The 22,569-nt window shown below is 56.4% G+C and overlaps 1 protein-coding gene across 1 annotated transcript in view; it reads right to left on the reverse strand.

Moving 5' to 3' along the window:
- Sez6l (seizure related 6 homolog like) overlaps positions 1 to 22,569 on the reverse strand; it is a 90,044-nt gene that overhangs the window by 34,350 nt on the left and 33,125 nt on the right. Inside the window, 9 exon segments of the mRNA XM_071609562.1 lie at positions 2,309 to 2,447; positions 3,914 to 4,108; positions 4,777 to 4,943; positions 7,435 to 7,600; positions 13,246 to 13,431; positions 15,327 to 15,519; positions 18,012 to 18,145; positions 19,293 to 19,620; positions 19,622 to 20,016. Coding sequence (XP_071465663.1) covers positions 2,309 to 2,447; positions 3,914 to 4,108; positions 4,777 to 4,943; positions 7,435 to 7,600; positions 13,246 to 13,431; positions 15,327 to 15,519; positions 18,012 to 18,145; positions 19,293 to 19,620; positions 19,622 to 20,016 — 1,903 coding nt within the window.

The following is a 22,569-nucleotide window of genomic DNA, read 5'->3' on the forward strand; positions in this document are numbered from 1 at the left end:
GGGAGGGGGCTAGGGATGCTTTCTCCCAGCCGATGCTCACGTCCAGGGTTGCCCAGATAATCCAGAGAGAAGGTCTGCAAGAGGTCGGTGCAGCTGGCCTGTGGCTGGCTTTGGAGAGGACCCCGGCTGCAATGCTCAAGGCCCCCCATGGTGTGTGTGCGCGCAGTGGAAATAAACCCAACCCGCGGTCAAGCTGAAGGTTAATTGAATAGCTGATGCCCAGCCGGGCTGAAGGCGGGATTCCCATTTTCCTGTTTCCCCATTCAGGCCTCCGACACGTGAGTCAGTCTGGTTTAGGGAAAACCACGCATCTGGGAGGCCTCCTGCGGGACAGTGTGGCCAAACCAAGCAGAAAGGACAGGCTTCCGAGAGTTCCTTGGGGCCTGGGGCTGGGTGGGATCCTCTTCAAGGAAATCTAAGAACCCGGGAACTGAGTAGAGCTCTTCTGTCTGAAGACCTGGGTGGCTCACCCAGGAACTTCCCAGGACAAGGAGAAGTTCATAAACCAGAACCATAAATTCATAGTTACCATGAGGGCAATAGGGAGCCACAGCAGGCTCCTGAGAGAAAGCAGCTTTAGATTTCTATCTGGATCTTCCGCTAAGAAGACCCCAGGGCTTTCCTTGGATGCTTTCTCTCTGTAACCGCCACCAACCTCCAGAGTCACTAAATGGCCACACCCTCTCTCACTTCTGGCCTTTGCAGATGTCTCTGGCATCTGGGGGACATTTCCTTTCCCTCACCACCTGTCAGGTCGACCTGTCAGCCACCAGCATCCAGTCCCCTCGCGCCCAGAGAGACAGTCCAGCCCACTCTGCTCAACAGAAGCCTTCCTGCTGAAGGGACAACCGCGGGGACCCTCTTGGCACCTGCTATTGGGGTGGTTCTGAGCAGACACTGAGAACATGCCTCAGCTGGGTGGGTGGGCGTCCCATTCCAGACCCTCGAGGCCGGGGATGAGGTGGGGTGGACTTGAGCCGTGGGCTTTGGCAGCCGCAGCCCTGAGGTCCCAAGGTCCCCACGACGGCGGGAAGCACAGAGGCGCAGGGAGAGGCCCAGGGTCTTGAGGTGGGAGGTGAAGGACGGGGATTCGTCCCCGGGTTGCCCCGCCCCAGGTCCATGGGGGTCAACTTCGCGAGACTTTGCCTCGTCTGGAGTCGGAGGTCCAGGGACCGCCCGGGGACCCGTCTACTGCCTCCAAGAGCAGCTTCCAGACAGTCGACAGCGATCTGCCCACCGTCGTCCTCTCCTCCTGTCCCGCTCTGCGAGACAGTGCCCCCGGGCCCCTGCCGTCCCCCACCTGGCCTGTCGGGAGGTCTTCCTCTTGGGCTTCCTGTGGACACCGCCGTCTGGGTCTGTCCCTCACAGGGCAGTGGAAAGCGCGGGCCGAGAACCCACCAGAGCTTGGGTCTCAGCTCTGCTCCTTGCTAGCTCGGGGCTCCCTGGGCTCAGGAGCCTGGTCCAGCAACGGGCTCGGCACCTCCAGGCAGGATTCTTTGTGAGACGGAGAGCTATCTCTAGAGCCATTGCCAGTTGTGTCTTGCACAGGGTAGGGGTCTCCTGGCTCCCTGCAGGGAGGGGGACAACATTCTGGATGGAGCATCTAGTGGTCACCCCATGGAGTCTAGGAAGTGGACCTGAGGTCAGATAAGCCCTTTCACTAAACACTCTTCTATTCAGCAATCGTTTCCTGAGCACCTATTACATATCCAGTTCTGCATTAGACTCTAGAAACAGAGAGAAGTCAGACCAGTCCCCTGACAGAGAGGATCTGGAAGGAGATGCACAGGAAATTAAAGCACAGCCATTAGAAATTAAAGGACACTGAGCATGTGGTACAGTGTCCTCCTCTCTCTGCCCACACGGACCATTTAGTCCTTTGAACATAATAGGCCTGATCCTGCCACAGGGCCTTTGCACAGCCTGTTCCCTTCCTACTCATCCTTCAGGCCTGAGTTTTCCTGTCCCATCCCTGGGGAAGCTTTTTCTGACCTTCATCTTTATATCAACTCCCAACATAGACCCTCATAGAACCTTTCCTTATGTTGCTTATGAGGGTCAGAGTGTGCAATTTTTTTGTGCCTGTGTTCATTTAAAGTATCTGTTTCCTTGGTGGCATGACCTTCCTGGGGACAGGGACTCTGCATGCGCACATTGCTGTTCCCATCAGGGGAATCTCACCATGGGGTCGCCTGTCCTTCGCACAGTCCCCGACACATGATAGATACTTCGTTAGTATGGGTTGAAAGCGCTTGCTCCCCAGCTCCCCCATTTGGCTGAATGGGTCCCCCGTCACCGTGACACTCACAACTGGATGTCCAGGAAGACGCGCTTCTCTTCCCCCACGTGGATCTTCCAGACACAGTCTTCGCCCTCTGCGTAGGGCTCTGGCCAGTTTGGAGACAGCACCACCCCAGCCATGGCCGAGAGCTCCCCACCACACATGGCTGCGAAGACAGACAGATTGTGTGAGGAGCCAGCGCGGTGGGGCGCTGCAGGGGGCGCTAGCAGGTCACACAGCCAGGGACCATCACAGCCTGGCTTGGGCTGTCCTCCCACGTGGGTGGAGCGGTACAGTGACAGCTGCCTCCACCTCCTCTTGGCTGGAGGCTGGTGCGCATCAGCTAGCAGGGCAGGGGCTCCTTCAGCACCAAGGACAGAGCTCGAAGGCCCTGGTGCATCATAGCTCCTCCCCTAAGCCCCCAGGCCAGGTGGAGCAGCCTGCCATCCCAGTGCCCCGGGAGGCTGAGGGAGGAGGATGGCGAGTTCAAAGCCAGCCCCAGGCACAGCGAGGCCCTAAGCAACTCAGTGAGACCCTGTCTCTAAATAAAACATAAACAGGGCTGGGGATGGGGCTCAGGGGTTAAGCACCCTCCTGGGGCTCTGGTCTTATCTCTGACGCCAGCCTCCACAAAACAGAGGTGACACCATTGCTGGCCTCCTCAGCTTATGAAGAGCCTTTTCAGAGCTCAGGAAGCTCAGGAAGGTCAAGGCCACAGGGCAGCCAGGGGAGGGGGCCTGCTGTGTGGTTCCCGCTGCTGTGGGAGGTCCCAGCTCTGAGCGGCTGGAAGCAGACTGGGGTGACCGGAGCCTTTAAGACCCCCTCGGTGTCTGCCAGGGTGGGAGGCTCGGAGCCCAGCAGAGGCCGGGCAGCAATACAGCCCGCTCTGCTGAACCAGCACGTTTAACACGGGGACCATCCCTCATCGCCCTGAGGCTGTGACTCTACTCCCACGGCCACTCAGGCAGCTGCCAGGAGGGAGGGAGGCCGCCCTTCATTACTCCACCGGCCAGGAGTCCGGCTGGGGCTGGCTTTGTGACCTTGGCCACAGGGAGCTAGGGAGGGCGGGCCCCTGGGAGCCAGTGGAGGAGGGCTCTGCAGGCCCATGGTGTCCAGAGGGGCCTAGAGCAGGGTCTCTGAGAACAGAGAGACCTGAGTCCCATTCAGGTCTGTGCCCATTACCCTGCGTTCTTAGGCATGTCACGTGACCATGACATTTCATATCTGCAAATGGGGCTGCTCATGTCTACAGGGTGGCAGTGAGGATGGGATCATAGTGCACATGCAGCCCTCGGCAGAGCACCTGTGACATGCCTGCTGCACACCGACTATCATCATCATTATTATTGAGATTCTGGGTTGCCCTGTACTGTTGGTGGGCTGTGCACTGCACAAGCAGAGAGAGTATGCGGGAGCTCAGATCCATGTGGCAATGTGCCCAGCACACCGGGCACTGTGGGTCCTGTGCCTGGAGGGAGGGGCACTCTACAAACCATGTATTCATTTTGTAATTTCCCAAGGATTAGCAGCAACCCAGCTCCAAAGGCCAATGGGCTCCGGAAAGGATTTCCATCCTACAATTGGCAAAGACACGGCCATGCCTCTGAGCCTTGGTCTCCGGGCCCCACTCACCTCTGCACAGGGGCTCTGTGTCGTTCCAGTAGGGGTCTCGTACATTGATGCACTCGATGATGGCGGGCCCCTGCTCCAGGGAGTGGCCAGGGTCGCAGCTGAACTCCACCACGGTCCCGATGTTGTAGGTGGGGTCGGACGTGGTGAAGTTCCCGTTCTGCAGGTAGGGCTCGTAGCAGTGGCCCTTCTCGAAGGCTGGGAGGGGCACAAGGGGGCAGCTCAGGTGAGTTAATGTGAAACGCAAGCAAAAACTCTGGGGTCCCACGAGTCCCTCCCTGTGCCCCGAGAGTCTCCTTCCCAGGGCCCGTCACATCTGCATCCTGATTTCTGCCACCAGAGACCATAAAAAGGGCCCCATGATCAAGACCACGGTTGGGGGACACCGGGTGGGAAGGGGCCGCCGGGCACTGAGCGGCTCAGAGCACCCTGCGCCCCAGGGCCGGGTGCCAGACGGAAGCCCTTGCTAACTCTTCCCGGAGGAGGCGGTGGCTGGATTCTAAGAGGTCCACTGGGTGGGACAGAGCCATGTTTAAGGACGAAAATCTCAGCTGCAATCTCCCTGAGTGCTGGCCTCGGGAAAAGTCACCCGAGTTCCTTGGATGAGTTTAGGTTTCCTCATCTAAAGCAGAGGTGATACCGGGTGCACCCAGTGTGGCAGGACGGCCCAGGAAACGCACAAGCACACGGACGCACGGCAGCGTCAGCACGGGGTCTGCGGCATGATTGACAGATCGGCCTCCGGGAACCCAAGGGGAGGCTGGCCTCGGGGTCCAGACTTCTCCCTCCCAGATCCTCAGCCCCAGCGCCCTCCCCTGGTCCCAGGCCACCACCCGGGAGAAGGGGAGGCCCCCAGGGAGGCTCACCCTCAAAGCGGATGTTGAAGGCGGTGGCCGCGGGGCCCTGGTGGGACGTGAACTCGATGCGGATGCTGTTGGCGTGGCTCAGCAGACCCTCGAAGGGGACGCTCTCGGTGCGGAGGGAGTCGTAGAGAAGGGCCGAGGCGTTGGTTCGCCCGCTGTAGACGGTCATCCTGGGGGCGAGAAAGGACAGGGGAGCCTGTCCTTAAGGAGTAAGCCATGCTCCTAGGGCACTCGATCCCCGCTGAGCTCCGCCTGGGCCTCATTTCCTAAGGTGGGGGGTCAGGAGTCCCCAGCTCCAGTCCCCACAGGGGCGCACATAAGCCCGACACCCCTGGGCCTCCGTGTCCCTAGCTGTGGAAGAAGGGATCCTAGAGTCCCTCCCAGACCTCCTTAGAGGTGGGCTTTGGGGATAGGTCAACAGAGAGTGCCCCCCAACACAGCCGGGTTAAGATAAAATGTCGGGATTCCTTTTTATTGTCATTTAAAACCACTTCGCACCTGACGCCCGCTAGTCTGAGTGTTTTGAAAATACATCATGCCAAAGCAGGGCAGGAAAGCGGCTTGCGAATTAGGTAAATTTCTTTTATGGAGTCGTAAACACACATTTTTAGTCCTTTGAGTGTTTTTTTTTTTTTTTACTATGACTCATAAAAACGCTTTATTTGATGCTGCCCGGATGAATTTTTAATGTCACCAAGATGCACACTGGTGGAGGCTGCCGTTTGTTCCTTTTGCCACTTGTTCAGGATGGCGTGCCGGGGAGAGGGGCCATGGTCCAGGCCAGGGGCCACCCAGGACCTGGGAGGGGCGTCTCTACAGTCCTCCGATCCTGTTGACCCTGTCATCTCGGGGGGCTGTGGGCCAGGAGTCCTCTTTCAAGAGATCTTAAGCAAAATGGGCTGCAATGGAGGGAAACCCTGGGATCTCAGAATCCATTCGTCTTCTGAACACAGCCCCTGTCTAGGGTCTGCAATGGGAGGACCTTTGTCTCAAAGCCTTATGAAGTCTGTGGTTGGGCGGGTCCAGGGAAAGCTGGGTTAAGCCAAAACAAAGCTTTTTTCTTCCGCAGAACTTATCAGAGCCTTTGTTGGCTGATGTGTATCAGGACCTTCCAAGATGGGAGAGGGCGGGCATGCAGGGTCTCTCAAATGTGTTTGTGGGCTACATAGGACAGGGTTGGAGTTTAGGAAGACATCATTTTGGGGAAAGTCATCTAAAATGTTCCTCATGTCTTTCCTCCCGGGCCCCCAGTGCCCTACAGAAGTAGCTGGACTCTCTGAGGCTGTCGGTAGATGACCGTGATTTATCTGCCCAGCCTATGGGCTCTGTGTCCTGTGAGAACCTTGGCCATGCCCCCTCCCAACACACTGCTAATTCCTTCCTTGGATCCCCCTGCCCACCACTGAGTTGTTCATGCTTGAAACACTCTTTTCTCTGTTATTCTGAGTTTCGTCAATCAAATCTCTTTTCAAGGTTTAGCTCAGATTCCCATTTTTGTTTTCTTTATTTGGTACCAGGGATTGAACTCAGGGACCCTTGACCCCTGAGCCCCATCCCCAGCCCCATTTTGTATTTTATTTAGAGACAGGGTCTCACTGAGCTGCTTAGGGCCTCACTTTTGCTGAGGCTGGCTTTGAACTCGAGATCCTCCTGCCTCAGCCTCCTGAGCCGCTGGGATGACAGGCTGGTGCCATTACACCAGGCTGAAAGTCCCATTTCTTAAGTTGAGCCTAACTGACCTTTGAGTTAGTAAATATTGTGGTATTTTAGCTATTTTTCTCATAAAAATGGAAAATCCCCTGAGCTCCTATTGCCCCTGAAAGTTCTGCTGGCTTCCCACCCACCCAGCGCCCATGAGACTCTGCCAGCCCAGCTCAGAGGGTGGCAGGCAGGGCTGGTCCCTCCAGCAGGACCGCTCTGGGGGTGCTCTGTGCTGCTCCCCGCAGATCTCCAATGTTCAGAACCCAGCTGTCACCAGCCACACTTCTCCCTTCACGTTCCCAGCCCCTGTGAGCACCCACAGCGTCACCTCCCAGGTAGGCGACTTCCCCGCATCCTGCCTGCTGCCCGCGGAGCCCTGCCTAAGACCCACGTCTAAGCCCTGGAGGTCCCAGTCTTCCACAAAGTCCTAGAGCACGGTGCCGGAGCACACAGGTGTTGAGATCTGGACTCTGCGCCTGGGTTCTCCTGGCTGTCCCCTTGAACTTCTCCCTGCTCTGCGGTGTGCTCGCACCTAGTTGTCCCTCCTCACCCCCCTATGAACCCAGGCACCACTTCTCTCTGATTTTCGCCTGTTCTCTCTGGAGCCGACCACAGCTGGGCATGGGGCAGGGGCTGTGGAGACGGTCCCCACCTTGTTCCACTGTGAAAGGGGGCAGGAGAAGGGACAGTGCAGGATGGGGACCTTGAGTCCCTCCCTCCCCTCCCCCACCTGCTGAGTGACCTGGGCCTGTCCCCCTGTCTTGTCCACCCCCCCCCCCGGGCACATCTTGGTCCCTTAATGTGGGAGAGGAAGAGATGGCAGCTGATGGCCCTGAGGTCTCTGCCACTGTCCCCAGCACTCACTTCCTCGAACTCTGTGAGCCAAAGCCTCTGTCCACCCGGGGACCCCAAACCCTGGTGTCAGGAGGCTGCGGGGCAGGGTGCTGCCCTCCCATGTACCTGTCCTTGTCATGCAGCGAGAGCCTCTCGAAGTGCAAGTGCAGCTTCTGGCCCTCGGGGGCCTCGATGGTCCACACGCAGAACTGGCTTCCGTTGGCGTTGGCAGGGTGACTGGGGGAGAGGACGCGGCCGATGGTGGCGTTGTGCACGGCTCCTCCGCAGGGGGCTGGTCCAGCGTGGGCGGGCAGAGAGCAGAGAGAGCGAGGCCGTGGGTGTCCCTCCTCCCAGTCCCACCCTTACCCCTCAGCCTGGGTGGAGCACGGGAGACCCCGGGGAGGAGTTGGGGTGCCTGTGGGGACGCTTGGAAGAGTCTTGTCCTCCAGGGGGCTTCATCCTGTTGGATGGACCCCACTCCACACCCGGACCCCCGACATGAGTGTGTCATGGGAGGGAATGACTGGGATCTGGGCTCTCTTCCACGGAGCTGGCTGTGCCCCGACTTTTAATTATACAATGTTCATCCAGCGGGTGCGGTGGCCCACGCCTGCCATCCCAGTGGCTTGGGAGGCTGAGGCAGGAGGATGGCGAGTTCAAGGCCAGCTTCAGCAAAAGGGAGATGCTAAGCAGCTCAGTGAGACCCTGTCTCTAAATAAAACACAGAATAGGGCTGGGGGTGGGGCTCGGGGTGGAGGGTACCCCACCCTCTCCCGAAAAACATAAACAAAAACAACAAAAACCCCAACAAATCCACCACCAACCACAAAAAATGAAATAAATGTTAATGGAGAAGGACACAAAAAGTTCACCAGAGAAGACATCCAGCTCAGTAACTCAGGACGCACAACAACATCCAGGCTCACTAATAATAACAGGATGCAGTCTAAACTCTGGGATCCACCTAATTGGTCAAGATAAAAATCCAGAGATGGTAAAGGTCATGAGAAAGGCCACTCTTATCCTTGACTAGTGAGGATGAAAACGTTAGGACCTTTCAGACGGGCAATGAGGCGGAAAGGTGGGAGAGTGGGTTCAAGTGCTCTGACCTTGGAATTGCTGCTCTGGGAACGGATCCTACGAAAGGTTTGGAGGTTTGTGCGTGGATTTAAGAAGGAGGGCGCACCTCACCGCTTTGCTTCTCCGAGAAACCAAGACACAACACAGATTCCTCTCACAGGGGTTTGGTGGAATAAATACACTCTCTCTGGGTGGTTATCAAAAGCCGTGTTTTCAAAGAACACTTACAAACATAAGAAAATGCTCACTATTTTTTAAGTGGGAAAAAAAAGGCAAGACAGAAAACATTCTGTCGTGCATATTTCAATGAGCTGTTGGCCAGGATCCGTTGAGACCATGAATATAAAAGTGATTTGCTTCTATCTTCTACACTTTTGAATTTCTTGAACATTTTTTTAGCAGAACCATATATTACTTTTATCATAAAAATGTAATAAAGAAATATTAAAAAGTGATTTGTGCCCTAGAAAGAGGTACACAGCTCTCTCAGTTCACAAATGAGGAGCCATTCTGACTCTTATGCCCAGGAGATGTTGGGGTCTTAGGAAATTGTTTTGTCATGTGCTGCCTGGGGAGCTGTTTCTCCATTCTGCATTTTTGCCTCTGTAAGATGTGGGTTTCAGCAGGGAGTGGTGGCCCTCACCTGTCATTCCAGCAGCTCAGGAGGCTGAGGCAGGAGGATCATGAGTTCAAAGGCAGCCTCAGCAAGGGTGAAGCCCTAAGCAGCTCAGTGAGCCCCTGTCTCTAAATAAAACACAAAATAGGGCTGGGGGTGGGGCTCAGGGGTCGAGGGCCCCGGGGTTCAATCCATCATCATTATTATTTTGGCTTTTCTTGAACACTGGCACCCGGATGAGTTCACGGTGTGTAGCATGTGCTCAGTAAATATTGAATAAACAGCAACCATTCCTTTTGTAAAAGAGGAAAAAGAAGTCCAGAGGTGGTAAACCACTAGCCCAAGGACACAAGGCTAGGAAAGTGGAGTAGATGGGACTCAGACTCATGATGCTTGACTCTGGAATCTGTTACTGCAGCTACTCCTCCATCCCGTTTCTAATTCATGGTGATATTCTACAGATCTCAGGGTGCACGGAGTATATTGGGCACTTTGTAAATGTTTGTTGATTGAGAAATTAATCTTTCTTTTTTTCATTATGGACATATAGCAAATGCTCATTGAGTATTTGTTGAATGAGTATGTGACTGAATAGGCTTTTTTTGGTGGTGGTGGGGATGTCCCAGGGATTGAACAAAGGAGTGCTTAACTACTGAGCCACATCCTCAGCCCTTCTTTATTTTTTTATTTTGAGATAAGGTCTCACTAAGTGGCTGAGGGCCTTGCTAAGTTGCTGAGGCTGGCCTTGAGATGGTGATCCTCCTGCCTCAGCCTCCTGAACGGCTGGGATCACAGGTGTGCGCCACTGCACTCAGCTCTGAATACCGTTACAGCAGAAGAGCTGAGTGGGTGGGTAGGTCTCCTCTCTGCTCTGGACTTTGCTGTGATATGCACCAAAGAAGTAACCAGAAAGGTCCACATGTCCTTCAGGACCATGGACAGAGCCCAGTTTGCCTTCCTGTCCCATCCTGGAGAGATTGTCCCCCAGCCTTGGATTCGAGGCCACTTCCCTGCTGTGGAGGGCACTCGAGGCTCTGAACTGGGTCTCCCTGCTGTAATAATGACAATAATCATTCCACCCTCCTCAGAGGACGCAGAGGGAAGTCACTGAGGTGATCTCTATAGATAGGGCTTGGTGCCGTGCCTGGCTCAGAGAAGGTGCCCCAAACCTTGTCAGTGTCACTCCAGTGTGGTTTGGAGACAGAGATGGAGGACACTGTCCCCGGTGGGGGGTGGCGCCATCTGTCCTCTGGGCTGCTTTTCCCGGGACGCCCCTTGGTTCCCCTCTAGCCTTATGAAGCCGACGGATGGCTCTGTTGGCCTTGGATTTGCCGGACACAGCTCCCCATCCATCTTCCTCAGCAAGACTGAGGCTCGATTCCTCTCGCTTTCACACATACATATAAATTAACACGAGAGCCGCGGGCACACTAACTGCCCTGTGCTTTGGATTTTCCCTCCTTTGTTTGAAAAAGAGAAACATTCTGCAGGCCTCGGGGACAACACCGCAGCAAATAAATCTCGTAAACATCACCACTCTCGTTTGCTGTTTTGGATTCCACTTGACCGCGAGCGCTCGAATCCTGCCGTTTGGTGCCTGGTGTTCACCTCATTCATGGCGCATGGCCTGGCACGTAGTAGGTGCTCAGCCAATAGGGGTCATCTATGCTGCCCCCCCCCCACCCCCAGGACTCTTGAGGTTCTACAAGGGGTTTTGCCCTCTGCTCTGGACTTTGCTGTGATATGCACCAAAGAAGTGGCCAGAGAGGTCCACTCGTCCTTCAGGACCATGGACAGAGCCCAGCCTGCCCCGCGGGTGCAGGGTCAGTGTGACACAGCTGGTGCTTCCCAAACCATGATGTGCCCACGAGCCACCGAGGGGCGTGTGAAATGCAGATTCTGACTCGGCTGGTTTTGCACGGGGCTCAGACGGTGCATTAAGGGCCTCGCTGCGAGGACTGAATGTGTAAAGGGCGCAGCTCAGGCGCGGGGCGCTCCGGCCTCGGCCCACAGTTGGAGCCTGTACCTCCGCTCCAGGCCTCCCTCACTGAGGGGCGGAGCGCCACCTGGTGGCCACGGAGGCCCTCGGAGCATCTCCGGCCATCTGTGTGCCACACAGCGGCCAGGGCGCTTCTTCCTGGGCCTGAAGCCACACAGATGTCCGCCACTCGTGCACCCATGTCGCACCCGAGGACCTTGAGCCACGTGGGTGCTGCCCCCTTACCCGACTGGTCCCGTTTTACTTTCTCAGACTCAATGGCTTCCTTCCCCCTCAAGGCCTCTGCACTTGCTGCTTCACTTGCCTGGAGTGACCGTCCCCGTCCCCGGCCTTTAGCCCAGTTCTCTCCCAACACTCCAGATGCTGGTTTGGAGGCATTCCCTGGGACTCCTCCCTGGGACTCCTCCCTGGGACTCCTTCCCCATCCTCACCCCTCACTCCCACCTTCGTGCCTCCTCCCCGCATACCCTTCCTCGTGGCCACCCCTCTTGCCCTGATTTCTGATGTCTCTCTGGTCCCCACTCATCTGCTTGGGTCCATCCGGGGAGTTCATTTCCTGGCACTTGTCACAGTCCCTAAGTAACGTCACCTTTGGTCCCTGCTGGCTCATTCGCACACTGCATTGTGCACTAGGTTGGAGACCCCCAGAGCCAGGGCTGGGGACAGGCTCTCTGAGACGGCCAGGCACTGGGGCGGCATCCTGCACACAGAGATGCTGCTGGAGGTCTGTGGAGTGACCAGCGGATAGGAACGGCTCTGGGCGACAAAGAGCCTCGGGCGTGTGGGATTCCTTCTGAGTCTTGAAGTCTTAGCTGCTGTCTGCAGAGCGCAGGACCCACAGGGTCCACTCCCCTTGGCTGGAGGGTGCCAGGCTGCGGGCAGGCTACCTTCCCCAGCTGCCTGGTGACTTTAGGCAAGTCACTTCACCTCCATGAGACTTATCTTGAAATGGGGGCAGTGTATCCCAGGAGGTGGGATTAACTACAGCCTCTGGCAGGATGCTCAGTGCATATGAGCTCAACTAAAAAGAACAAAATGGCGGCAGTCATGCCCCAAACACAAGCAACAAAGAACAATAGATAAATGAGACGTCATCAAAATTAATAATATATTTTTCCTTCCATCAAATGGCACTATCAAGAAGTGAAAAGACAAACCCACAGAAGAGGAGGAAATATTTGTAAATCCTATGTATTCTAAGGGCTTAGTATCCAGAATATATAAAGAACTCTTAGTATTCAACAAGAAAAAAAACAAATAGTCATTAAACCCTGGGCAAAGGACTGGAGCGGAGGTTTCTTTAAAGAAAATATACATGACCGACAAGTGTACGAGAAGATGCCGGGCATCATTAGTTATCAGGGAACTGTGGAAGCCACCAGGAGGGCTGCGATGGGCTCAGTGGTACGGCACATGCCTAGCATGTGCGAGGCTCTGGGTTCAATTCCCAGCACAGCAAAACAAGACCAAACAGCACCTTCACACCGGCTATGACCTCTATGACAACAGCATGGGGTATAACAAGAGGAGAAATGGGTGTCCTCGAACATGGCTCTTGGAAATATAAAACCACTGCATGGGAAAATTCCATTTTTTGGATAGCTAAGAGAAATGAGAACTATGTCCACGTGAAGACTTGCATACAAATGCTCACAGCAGCCTCATTTACATCAGCAAAAAGTGGAGGCCACTCCAATGCCCATGGTCAGATATGCAAAAGCTGGTAGAACCATGCAATGCATATTATACAGCCATGAAAAGGAACGGAGCTCCCATACCATCTGAAATATGAAAGAACCTTGCCAATGTCATGGCCAGTGAGAGAAACCGGTCACAGAAATCACATGAGATATGATCCCGTGGACATGAATTTCCACAATGAGCCGATCCCCGGGTTACAGAAAGGAGCCTGGTGGTTGCTAGGGGTTGCGGGGAGGAGACTGGGGAGGAATTTCTCAGGAGTAGAGGGTTTCCGATTGGATAAAGATGTCCTGGAACTAGACTGTGGTGATGGTGTCACAATATTGTGAATATACTAAATGTTTCTGGTGGTAAATTTGGTGTAGTACATGTTTTACCCCAGTTAAGAGGTAAGCCCTCAGGGGTGGGTGTACTCTCCTCTGGGTGGCGGCCGGCCCTGAGCTCCTTCTGAGGACCTGTGTTGGAGGGCGGGGCCGGGATGGGCGTGGCTGGGCGGGCCTGACTAGGGCAGGCGGGGCCTACCCGAGTGGGCGGGGCCTACCTGAGCAGACGGGCTCCGGGCTGCTCCAGTGGGGCTTGGAGGCGTTGATGCAGGTCAGTGTCTTGGCGCCCTGCAGCTCATAGCCCAGGTGACAGTGGAAGTGGGCCACCCCGCCAGAGTGCAGGTCCATCACGGTGACGTCCCCGGAGTCGGGCCGGCGGGGGAAGTTGCAGCTAAGCATGAAGGCTGGGGAGAAGGGCAAGGACAGAGGCCGTCACCCCATCCTGCCAAGGGGGTGACCAGTTCGCAACCCACATCCCAGGGGCCCATTTGTACTGAGGAGAAATGACCAGGCCCTGGGGACGCGGGAGGGGGTTGTGACTCTCACTGATTGCGGGGTCCCCGAGTAGCACTGTCTCGGGGCTCAAAACTCCCCGCTCCGCCTAGCTAGTGACAGCAGCTTTGGGGTTAAAAACAACTCCCTGGCCTCATTGAGTCTCTCTCTCACACACAGGAGGGCAGGTGCCGCCTGTGCACCTCCCTGTGCTGGTTCAGATGTTAAATGGAGATGCCTGTCCTCCCAGCTGCTGGGGAGGCTGAGGCAGGAGGATCGAGAGTTCAGAGCCATCCTCAGCCACAGTGAGGCCCTCAGCAGCTCAGTGAGACCCTGTCTCTAAATAAAATGCAAACTAGGGCTGAGGATGTGGCTCAGTGGTCGAGGGCCCCTGAGTTCAATCCCTGGTACCCCCCAAAAAATAAAAATAAAAAAAATAAAAAAAGCCCCTGGCTGGGGAGCCAGAGCCCCCGGGGGAACACATGTGTGGTCCCCGTCCTTACTCTCTCACTTGGAACCCCGTGGCCCTGAGACTCATCTCCCTGACCTTCCTGTTCTTCATCTTCCTGGGCGAGGTGTTGATGGTGACCCCCTCATGGGAGTGTCAAGATGAAACGAGATCATGCTGGGGGGGGGGCAGCTGAGCACAGGGCTGGCGCACAGTAGGCTTTCAGGTGGTGGGGCGCTGGTGGGGCCTGAGCCATGGGCAGCGCCTGATGTTCAGGTCATGCTGACCCCACTCCTAGATGGCGGTTGGGCATAGAACACCTGTCTTCACTCCCAGTGTGTCTGGGGGAGGAAGTTCAAGTTCATGTTTCAACGAGTTATTTTCTCTCTTGTTTTGGGTCCATGACAACAGTACAGGGTGGTCTCAATATCAACAGGTGTGAGGAGGTGAACCCCTCTGTCTACGGCCCTCCCCCTGGTCCAGAACCCTCTAGGGAAAAGTCAGAAGTGATTTGTTCTTCCAGCGGTCTGGTCCATCAGATATACATGGACATGGTCCCCCAAATCCAGATGTGCGGCCAAGGGCTTCACTGTCCAGGTGGGTATGTTGGTGACTGGCAAATATCCAAGGAGGGGCTCTTAGTTAAGGGAAGGGACATTTGACATCATGGAGCAGCCAGGAGGTGAGAAAATGGGGGGGGGGGAGAAGGGAGGAAGGAGAGAGGGAGAGGAAGGAAAAGAGGGAGACATAAAGGGAGCCAGAAAGGAAGGGAAGGAGGAGAGAGGATGAGGCGAGAGGGAGAGAATCAGGCAGGAAGCAAGTGGGGGAGACCTGGAGACAGAGGGCTGCTGGGGCCACAGGCTCTTCTTCGGGAGTCCAAGGGAGCCTCAGAGGGGACCCAGGGCCATGGACTTGAACAGGGGGAGTGGCAGCTTATTTTCATCAGCCCCTAGCTGGTCTCCGGGACACCTGTCCCTCACGGCTGCAGGCAGCACGGGGTTGGCTTATTAGCGGAGCCTGCGAGTCTGTCATAAGAGCAGCGCGGATCATTTTATAGCATAATGTATATCTTGACACATTTCCCTGAAATTGCAGTCATTATCAGAAACGTTAGGGGATATTATCTAATGCAGGGATACAGAAGCTCGCGGATTATGGCAATATTTTGACAACCGTGACTCAACGGGACTGGCTCCTTTGGGGACCGCAGGCTCCCGTTGCTGCTGGAGACACTATCCCGAGAAGGGTTGTCACCTAACTCAACCTCCCGAAGGCTCCCTGGCACAGAAGAAGTTTCGACTCAGTGGGCCAGAGGGACACGGAGGCGGGCGCCCCGTCTGGTGGCCTGGCCTGGCGTACCCTGGTAGTGCAGCTGGAAGGTCCCGAGCCCGCCGTCCTGGAAGGTCCGGAAGTAGACGGAGATGGTGTTGGTGGGGCTTCGGATCACCTGCCCCTCCACCAGGAGCGTCTGGTTGGCCAGGACGGTCAGGGTGGAGCCGTCCACGCCGCGGATGGACAGCAGCTCCCCCTCAGACAGGTTCACGCTCTTCACCTGGGGACGGTAGGGACAGACAGACAGAAATGCTGAGCCTTGTTTGACAGGGCCCTCCCAGGCTGCGAGGACATCAGTGTGGCACCCCAGCTGGCCCAGACACGGCCAATGTGGTACCTCCACCAGCCCCTGGTCTATGGGACCCCCAGGCCCCAAGCCCCAGCCCACAGGAGCCTGGAGCTGTCTGTCCTCTCAGTTCCCCAAAGACCAAGGGGACAGGGTAAAACCAAGCTGGAGGGAAGAGGCCGTGCAAGGGTCCTGTGGTCTGAGGGGCACCCATGGCTGTCCTTGCCAGAGGCTCCTGGGTGCTGGTGGGTTGGATAGACTTTCCTGGAGCTGGTGGGCTGGAGACAGGGGTCTGGCCAACTTGTGCTTGAGGCCCACTGTCCAGGAGACAGGAGAGGACATCTCACCAGTGTCAACTCCAAGAGGGTGTGGATTCTTCATGCTGCTCAGGGACCCCCCCCCCCCATGCCTGGAATAGTGCCTGGTTCTAGCAGGTGCTCAATAAACACTTAGGGGGTGATCGAGCACATTCTCCTGCTCTGTGTGAATTGGCAGGTGAGGGCTGGGGTCTTGTTTCTAGGGTATCCCCAGGCCCCTGCACATGTCCTCCTAACTGGTGGCTCTGTCTGCAGGGCCACCAACCCTCTTCCAAAGAATCGTGTTCTTGCTTGGTCTTTCCCACTTTCTAGGATTGGACGAGGGAGAAGGGAGATACTGCAGTGGTTTCACAGTGAGGATGAACAGAGTGTGTGTGTGTGTGCGTGTGATTCACACTGCCTGGCCCAAGACTGAGGCCTTCAGAGCAGGGCTGGGGACAGAGCCCCTCTGCCCTTTGTGTAAGCGGAGCAGTCTCTCCCACGAGCCCTTCCTTCTTCAGGCCAGGCATTCTCCTCTTTCACGGACTCCTACTCATTCATCAAAGCCCCACCAACATTGCCCTCACCTTTGAGACCTTCTCTGAGGCCCAAGGAGCATGCCCAGTGCTCCACCATCCTCTACAGCACCCCCCCAACTCACCCAGGGGTGTCTTGTGTGTTTCTGTTATGACCTTGAACTCTTTTAGGTCAGGCACTGAGTCTGTCTGTGTGCTACCAGGCCCCCGTGTTGGCCACTCTGCCTGGTGTCACGGAATGAGGAGTCCTACTGTGTGCACACTGTATTAGATACACAGTGGGTCCCTTTGAGATACAGAGGAGAGGGCTCAGTAAGCCCCGGGTCAGAGGGACTGAAAGTTCTCTCCAGTTTGTTTTATTCCACGGATATCGAGCAACCACCCACGACGGACCCCTGAGAACGCTCCACTCTGGGGGCCGCAAAGACCCCTGGTTAGGAGGGGCTTAGCTTCTGCACATCCCGTACAGGTCCAAACGCCTCCCTAGAGTCTCGTTCTGGTGAGGACATCCAAAGACCCCAGCTCAGGAATGGTTCTGTAATTAATTAATTAATTATTTTTGGTGTCAGGGATTGAACTCAGGGCCCTCGACCACTGAGCCCCGTCCCCAGCCCTGTTCTGTGTTTTATTTAGAGACAGGGTCTCACTGAGCTGCTTAGGGCCTCACCATTGTTGAGGCTGGCTTTGAACTCATGATCCTCTTGCCTCGGCCTCCCTAGCCACTGGATGACAGGCATGTGCCACCGCATCTGGCTCTTTATTATCCTTATCGATGTCTTTTTATGGTCTATTAGAAAAAGGAACACATCCAAATTCCTAACCTTGGCCCCAAAGGGTCTGAGGCCACAGGGTGTGGGGCCCTTTTTCCGACCCCACCTTCTTCCTTTCCTCTGTGGGACCGTTTGCTGGATGGCACCCCACCCCCAGGCCTGTCTCCAGGGTTGCCTAACCCTAACCCTAACCCCTAACCCTAACCCCTAACCCTAACCCTGACTTCAAGAGATGGGGCGACCTCCCAGGAAGGCTGGAGCCAGGTGCTGGTGTGCTGAGGGCATAGGGCAACGCGTCCTGAGCATCGTGTCCTGTGTCTGGGGGCTCTGGCCAAGTGCTCTCTGCTCTCTCTGGATTGCTGTGTTTAGTCCTCCTTCAAACTAGTCACAGTACTTCTATTTTGCGGAAGGGGAAGCTGAGGTTCAGAGAGGTGAAGATCTTTGCCCAGGGCTGCACAGCTTTGATGGAGCTGAGACTTAGCACATGGATGTGTGAGCTCTGTGCTTTTCTTTTCATTCACAGAGAAATGTTTAAGAATCCAATGAACCAGGTGGGCTTCCCCGTGGGTGTGTGTTGAGCAGCAGGATACCAAGGGCCTCCCTCCTGGGGAAACCCGCCCCCCCCCCACATGTTCCAGGGTTCCATGATACTCCATGGGCTCTCAGTTAGGGACCCCTACTCACTTGACAAAACCCAGCTCAAATAGCCCTGGTTGGAGAGAAAGAGAACCAAGCTGCTCAGGTGACAGCAGGAGGCCTGGCGGAGACCACCCTCCCGGGAAGTCCTGCGGGAGGAGGCGGCGGCAGGCGCCCGGCCCGCTTACCTGGAGCTCCACCCCGTAGCCGGTGTAGACGGTCACGTTGTAGGTGCACTCGAGGAAGCTGTTGAAGGGCAGCGGGGGGTAGTCGCTGGAGTCGATGTAGCCCTCGGGGTCGGAGAAGCTCAGGCTGCAGAGGGCTGAGGGGAGCATTGGATCAGGACACGGGCCACACACGGTGGGCTGCGGAGGCGGGGGCGGGGGGGAGGGCTTCTAGGGGAAACCGCGTTTTGGTCCCTCCGGCTGCTGTTGACTCCTTAGCTCTAGAACGGATGTGATCATCAAAGTGGCAATAAAATACCCAAACCAAGCCACTGAGTGCTGCTGGATGCCTTTCTAACCAGCCTGCAGGGCTGACCCACTTATCCCCATAGTATCCTCAGATCCGTTTTAGAACCAGGTCAAGGAAAGCTCAGAGAGGTTTGCTGGGTGGCCAAGCTCACACAGCAAACACGAGTCAGACCCAGAGCTTACACTCTTCAAGGAGACCCCACCTTGCTGGGCTGTTGGGGGCCCCTCTCCCACAGGTGAAGGACTCAGTGCAGAAGTCCCCCGTCTAGAGGAACACATGCAGAGCCCCCCCCCCCCCCTGGACATTACCAGAGGTTCGCTCCGGAACTTCCTCAGATATCAAAGTCTGTGCATGCACGAGACCCTTAGGAGAAAGGATGCCCTATTTTCAGAAGAACCTGTGACCCTTTACCTACTTCATTTAGATTATTACATATTCGTGTCATTATTTATAATCCTGGCTACCCTCTGAATGCTGGGCAAATAGTCATCCTAGGGCATGGATTAGGGATAAGGATGGGAAAGAGTTTGTACATGATTAGTGCAGGTGCAAATTTTCTCTCTTTCTCTTTTTGAACCTGGGATTGAACCCAGGGTCACTTAACCATGAGCCCCATCCCCAGCGCTTTTAATACTTTATTTAGAGACAGGATCTCACTGAGTTGCTTAGGTCCTGGCTGTGGCAAGGCTGGCTTTGAACTCCCGATCCTCCTGCCTCAGCCTCCTGAGCTGCTGGGATGACAGACAAGTGCCACCACGCCCCACAGATACAGAGGACAACGTCGGGATGAAAAGAAATGTCCCTGGGGCTGCTGGGGACGTGGCTCAAGGTGGGGGCTCGCCTAGCACATGGAGGCCCTGGGTTCAGAGCTCAGCTCTGCAAAAAGTGGGGTGGGGGCCTCTGGAAAGGCCAGAAGGCCCCCTCTGCCCGCCAGCGTCGCTCTCTCGGAGCCGGGACATCCGCTGGGTGGCAGCCGCGGGCTGCGGGCTGAGTACCTGGCGCCTGCTCGGTGGTGATGACCGTGGTGGTGACGATGGTGGACGTGGTGGTCTCCTGGCTGTCCTCGGAGGCCGAGCCTGTCAGCTCGTTGTCGCCTTTGTCCATCAGGGTCACGGTGCTGGCGTCGTCGGGGGTGGCCTCGTGGGCGTCCTGGGGCGCAGCGGGCTCCTGGGGGCCGGGCCCCTGCGGGAGCGTGTGCGCCACCCAGGGTTGCGAGGTGAAGGGTGCCAGCTGCGGCGGCGCGGGCGTGGTGGGGACCGTCCCCTCCTCCCGCTCTGGCCAGCCGTGCACCTCCGAGGACGGTTCGGAGGCCACCACAGGGTCCAGGTCCCCCAGGGGACGGGGGCTCCTCAGTGGCGGAGGAGAGGAGGGCCGGGCGCGCGGCGCGGGACCCTGCGCTTGGGACTGCCGCTGCTGAAGTGGCCGGTGGCCACAGGTGCCCCTGCCTGATGGCCGGCGGCTTCCTTTGGGGCGGGACCCTGTGCTCGGGGCCGGTCTCCTCTGGAAGCAGCGGCGACAGAGCCGGGCGCTGGGGATGCGCCGAGGGTCCTGTTCCTTCCAGCTCCGGCCCCCAGAGCTCCTCCCCCGACTGCGCGGGGGTCGCAGGGACCATCGTCACCCCTTCCTCGGGGCTCTCTTTGCTCAGGCTGCCGCTGTCCAGCGCGTCGGAGGGCAGCAGGTAAGGATCGGAAGGACCGAAGGCGCCCTCTGGTCCCACATCTTGGGAAGAGAAGAAAAGACACCTGTCAGCTGGGTCTGCAGGGGGAGAGGGTCCCCAAGGCTTGCAGGCTGCCCTTTAGGTCCTCCCCTCCCAGTCCCCATCCCTCCTCTGCTACCTTCCTGTCCTCCCTTTTCCTGAAAGATTTGGGGTGGCTCATGCTGGGACCCAGTTAAGCATCAGGACTGTAGGAACCAAGGCCACAAGTGTCAAGGTCTAGTTGGGTATGCGCTAGATGGCCGGCAGTGGTGGACAGGAAAGTAGAGACAATCATATTTCTAAGCAGTAACAATTAGAGAGCGAGAAGTTTGTGTGCTAACAGGACAGAGAGGACAGGGTCTTCACACAGTCTGCCATATACGGTTGCACATGTTGTCCATCACACAAGGACACCTAAGAGGAGGATATGTGAAGACCCATGAAGGCCCAATGTGAAAGAGGACTTGGAAGGGAGCTGGAGGCACAGGTGGAGGAGATTAGGGACAGCCCTGGTTATGTAGGGAGGCAGGGGCCAGGACCTGGTGGGTCTTCTTGCTGTGCAATGCTTGTGACTCATTTTATCTCTTTATTTTTTTTAAATACAGCTTTTAGTTGTTGACAGACCTTTATTTTATTCATTTATTTGTATGTGGTGCTGAGAATCGAACCCAGTGCCTCACACATGCGAGGCAAGCACTCTACCACTGAGCCCCAGCCCCAGCCCTCATGTTTATCTTGAAAGTAAAACCATCTACAGATGCTCCTCCAACTCTGCTGCCTGACACCATTGCAAATTGAAAACACCGTAAATTGAAAACGTGCTGGGGACATCTGACCTACCCAGGGTCGGGATGGTCCGAACTGTCCATTAGGTGGCGCCCCAGAGCTGCGGCCCCGCCCCCGCCCAGCCTCACAGGGGAAGATGTACCATATGTTGCCTGTCTGGAAAAAGACCCAGATTCCAAATCCGAGGCACAGTTTCTACTGAAGGCATATTGCTTGTATGGCATCATAGAGTCAAAAAGTCCTGAGGGAGCTGAGCCTGGTGGCCCACTCCTGTCATCGCAGAGGCTCTGGAGGCTGAGGCAGGAGGATCACGAGTTCAAAGCCAGCCTCAGCCACAGCGAGGCCCTAAGCAACTCAGTGAGACCCTGTCTCTAAATAAAACACAGAACAGGGCTGGGGGTGGGGCTCAGTGGTTGAGTGTCCCCGAGTTCAATCCCTGGTACACTCCCTCCCCCAAAATTAAAATTCCTAAGGGAACTTGGGGACTTGGAGAACCACTGAGAGATAATTTTTAAAGGACCTTCCTGGCCTGAATCCTGCTTGAAAAGAGCTTCGTGGACCCTCCTCGGCCCAGCTCTTCCGGGTGCCGGTCAGTGGCTTCCTCTCTGTGAGCCTCAGTTGTCCTGCCTGTCAAATGGGGCTGCTCTCCCCGGGCTTCCCTCAGCACCCAGGACAGCGCCTCTCTCACAGGTGGGCTCTGTCACTGCCAGCCACTGTCACCATTCCTTCCGTCCCCGGTCAGGATGTGAGGATCTCCAGATGGAGAGAAATGACATCGTGGGACAGAGGCGGGGCCGGAGAGCCATCCTCTTGGGTTTCCTGCAGAGAGGCGCTCGGTCAGCACCGTCGCCGCTCTGGGGGCCCTCAGGGATGTCATCTGGATGCGTCTGAGCAGCTGTTGGGAAGGTTCACTTGCTCTCATGGAGTTGGCCTCGGAGGCTGCATCCACAGACGGCGAAGGTTTGCAACCGGCAGTCGCAAATGTCCCTGTTGGGGAGCATGGCTCAGCAGCCGGCAGAGGAGAGGGCGTGCAGGGGACAGCGGGGCAGGCCAAGGTCGTGAGGGGCCACGCGGGCTTCCTGGGACTGGCCTGGGGTTCGGGTCCCCCGGCCGCAGGAGCCTGGGCGAGCCGGTGACCTTCCCCAGGCCCTGCACCTTCTAGGGTAGAATCGGGATTTTCCAACTCGACTCGGAGGATTGGATGGGATGCGAGTTTGTTCCAAAAGCGGTGGCTTTTACCAAAGGATTGATGGTGACAGTCTCTATAGACTGTGCAGTGAGGAGAGGGTGACCAGACAGAGCTGGTGGAGGTGGCGGGTTGGGACATCCAGCTCTGGGGCCCAGCTGTGGTTGATACCAACAGCTTGGGTGCAGCCAGGCTCAGGGGTCCCCAGGGGTCATCCTGTCTGGGCCACCACTCACCAGCACAGATGCTCCTGGGTCTCTCTAAGTGTCAAATATGCAGCCTGATGAGCGTGACAGAAGGGCCCATGTAGCTGTGACATTGTTTTTGGAACAAACAAGCAATTGACAATTATTTTTAGAGCCCTTGTTAACCCTGCTAGGCTGGGCGAAGTCCCCAGCCGGCTGATGGGCTCTGTTTGGTCATGTGGTCGGCTTCCCAGACTCTGCCCTCTGTCACCAGGGGGCAGGAGGAGACGAGGGAGGGAGACCATCAGCAGAGTAAGTCTTGTCATCTGCACATACGAACCCACAAAGAGCAGGACACCCACCGCACCTGCCGTGGCAATAGTGATGTTTGAAACACTGTACTGCGCTGGCTGGGTGCC

Source organism: Marmota flaviventris, chromosome 1 (assembly GCF_047511675.1).
Source record: "Marmota flaviventris isolate mMarFla1 chromosome 1, mMarFla1.hap1, whole genome shotgun sequence".
NCBI classification, from domain to species: Eukaryota; Metazoa; Chordata; class Mammalia; order Rodentia; family Sciuridae; genus Marmota; species Marmota flaviventris.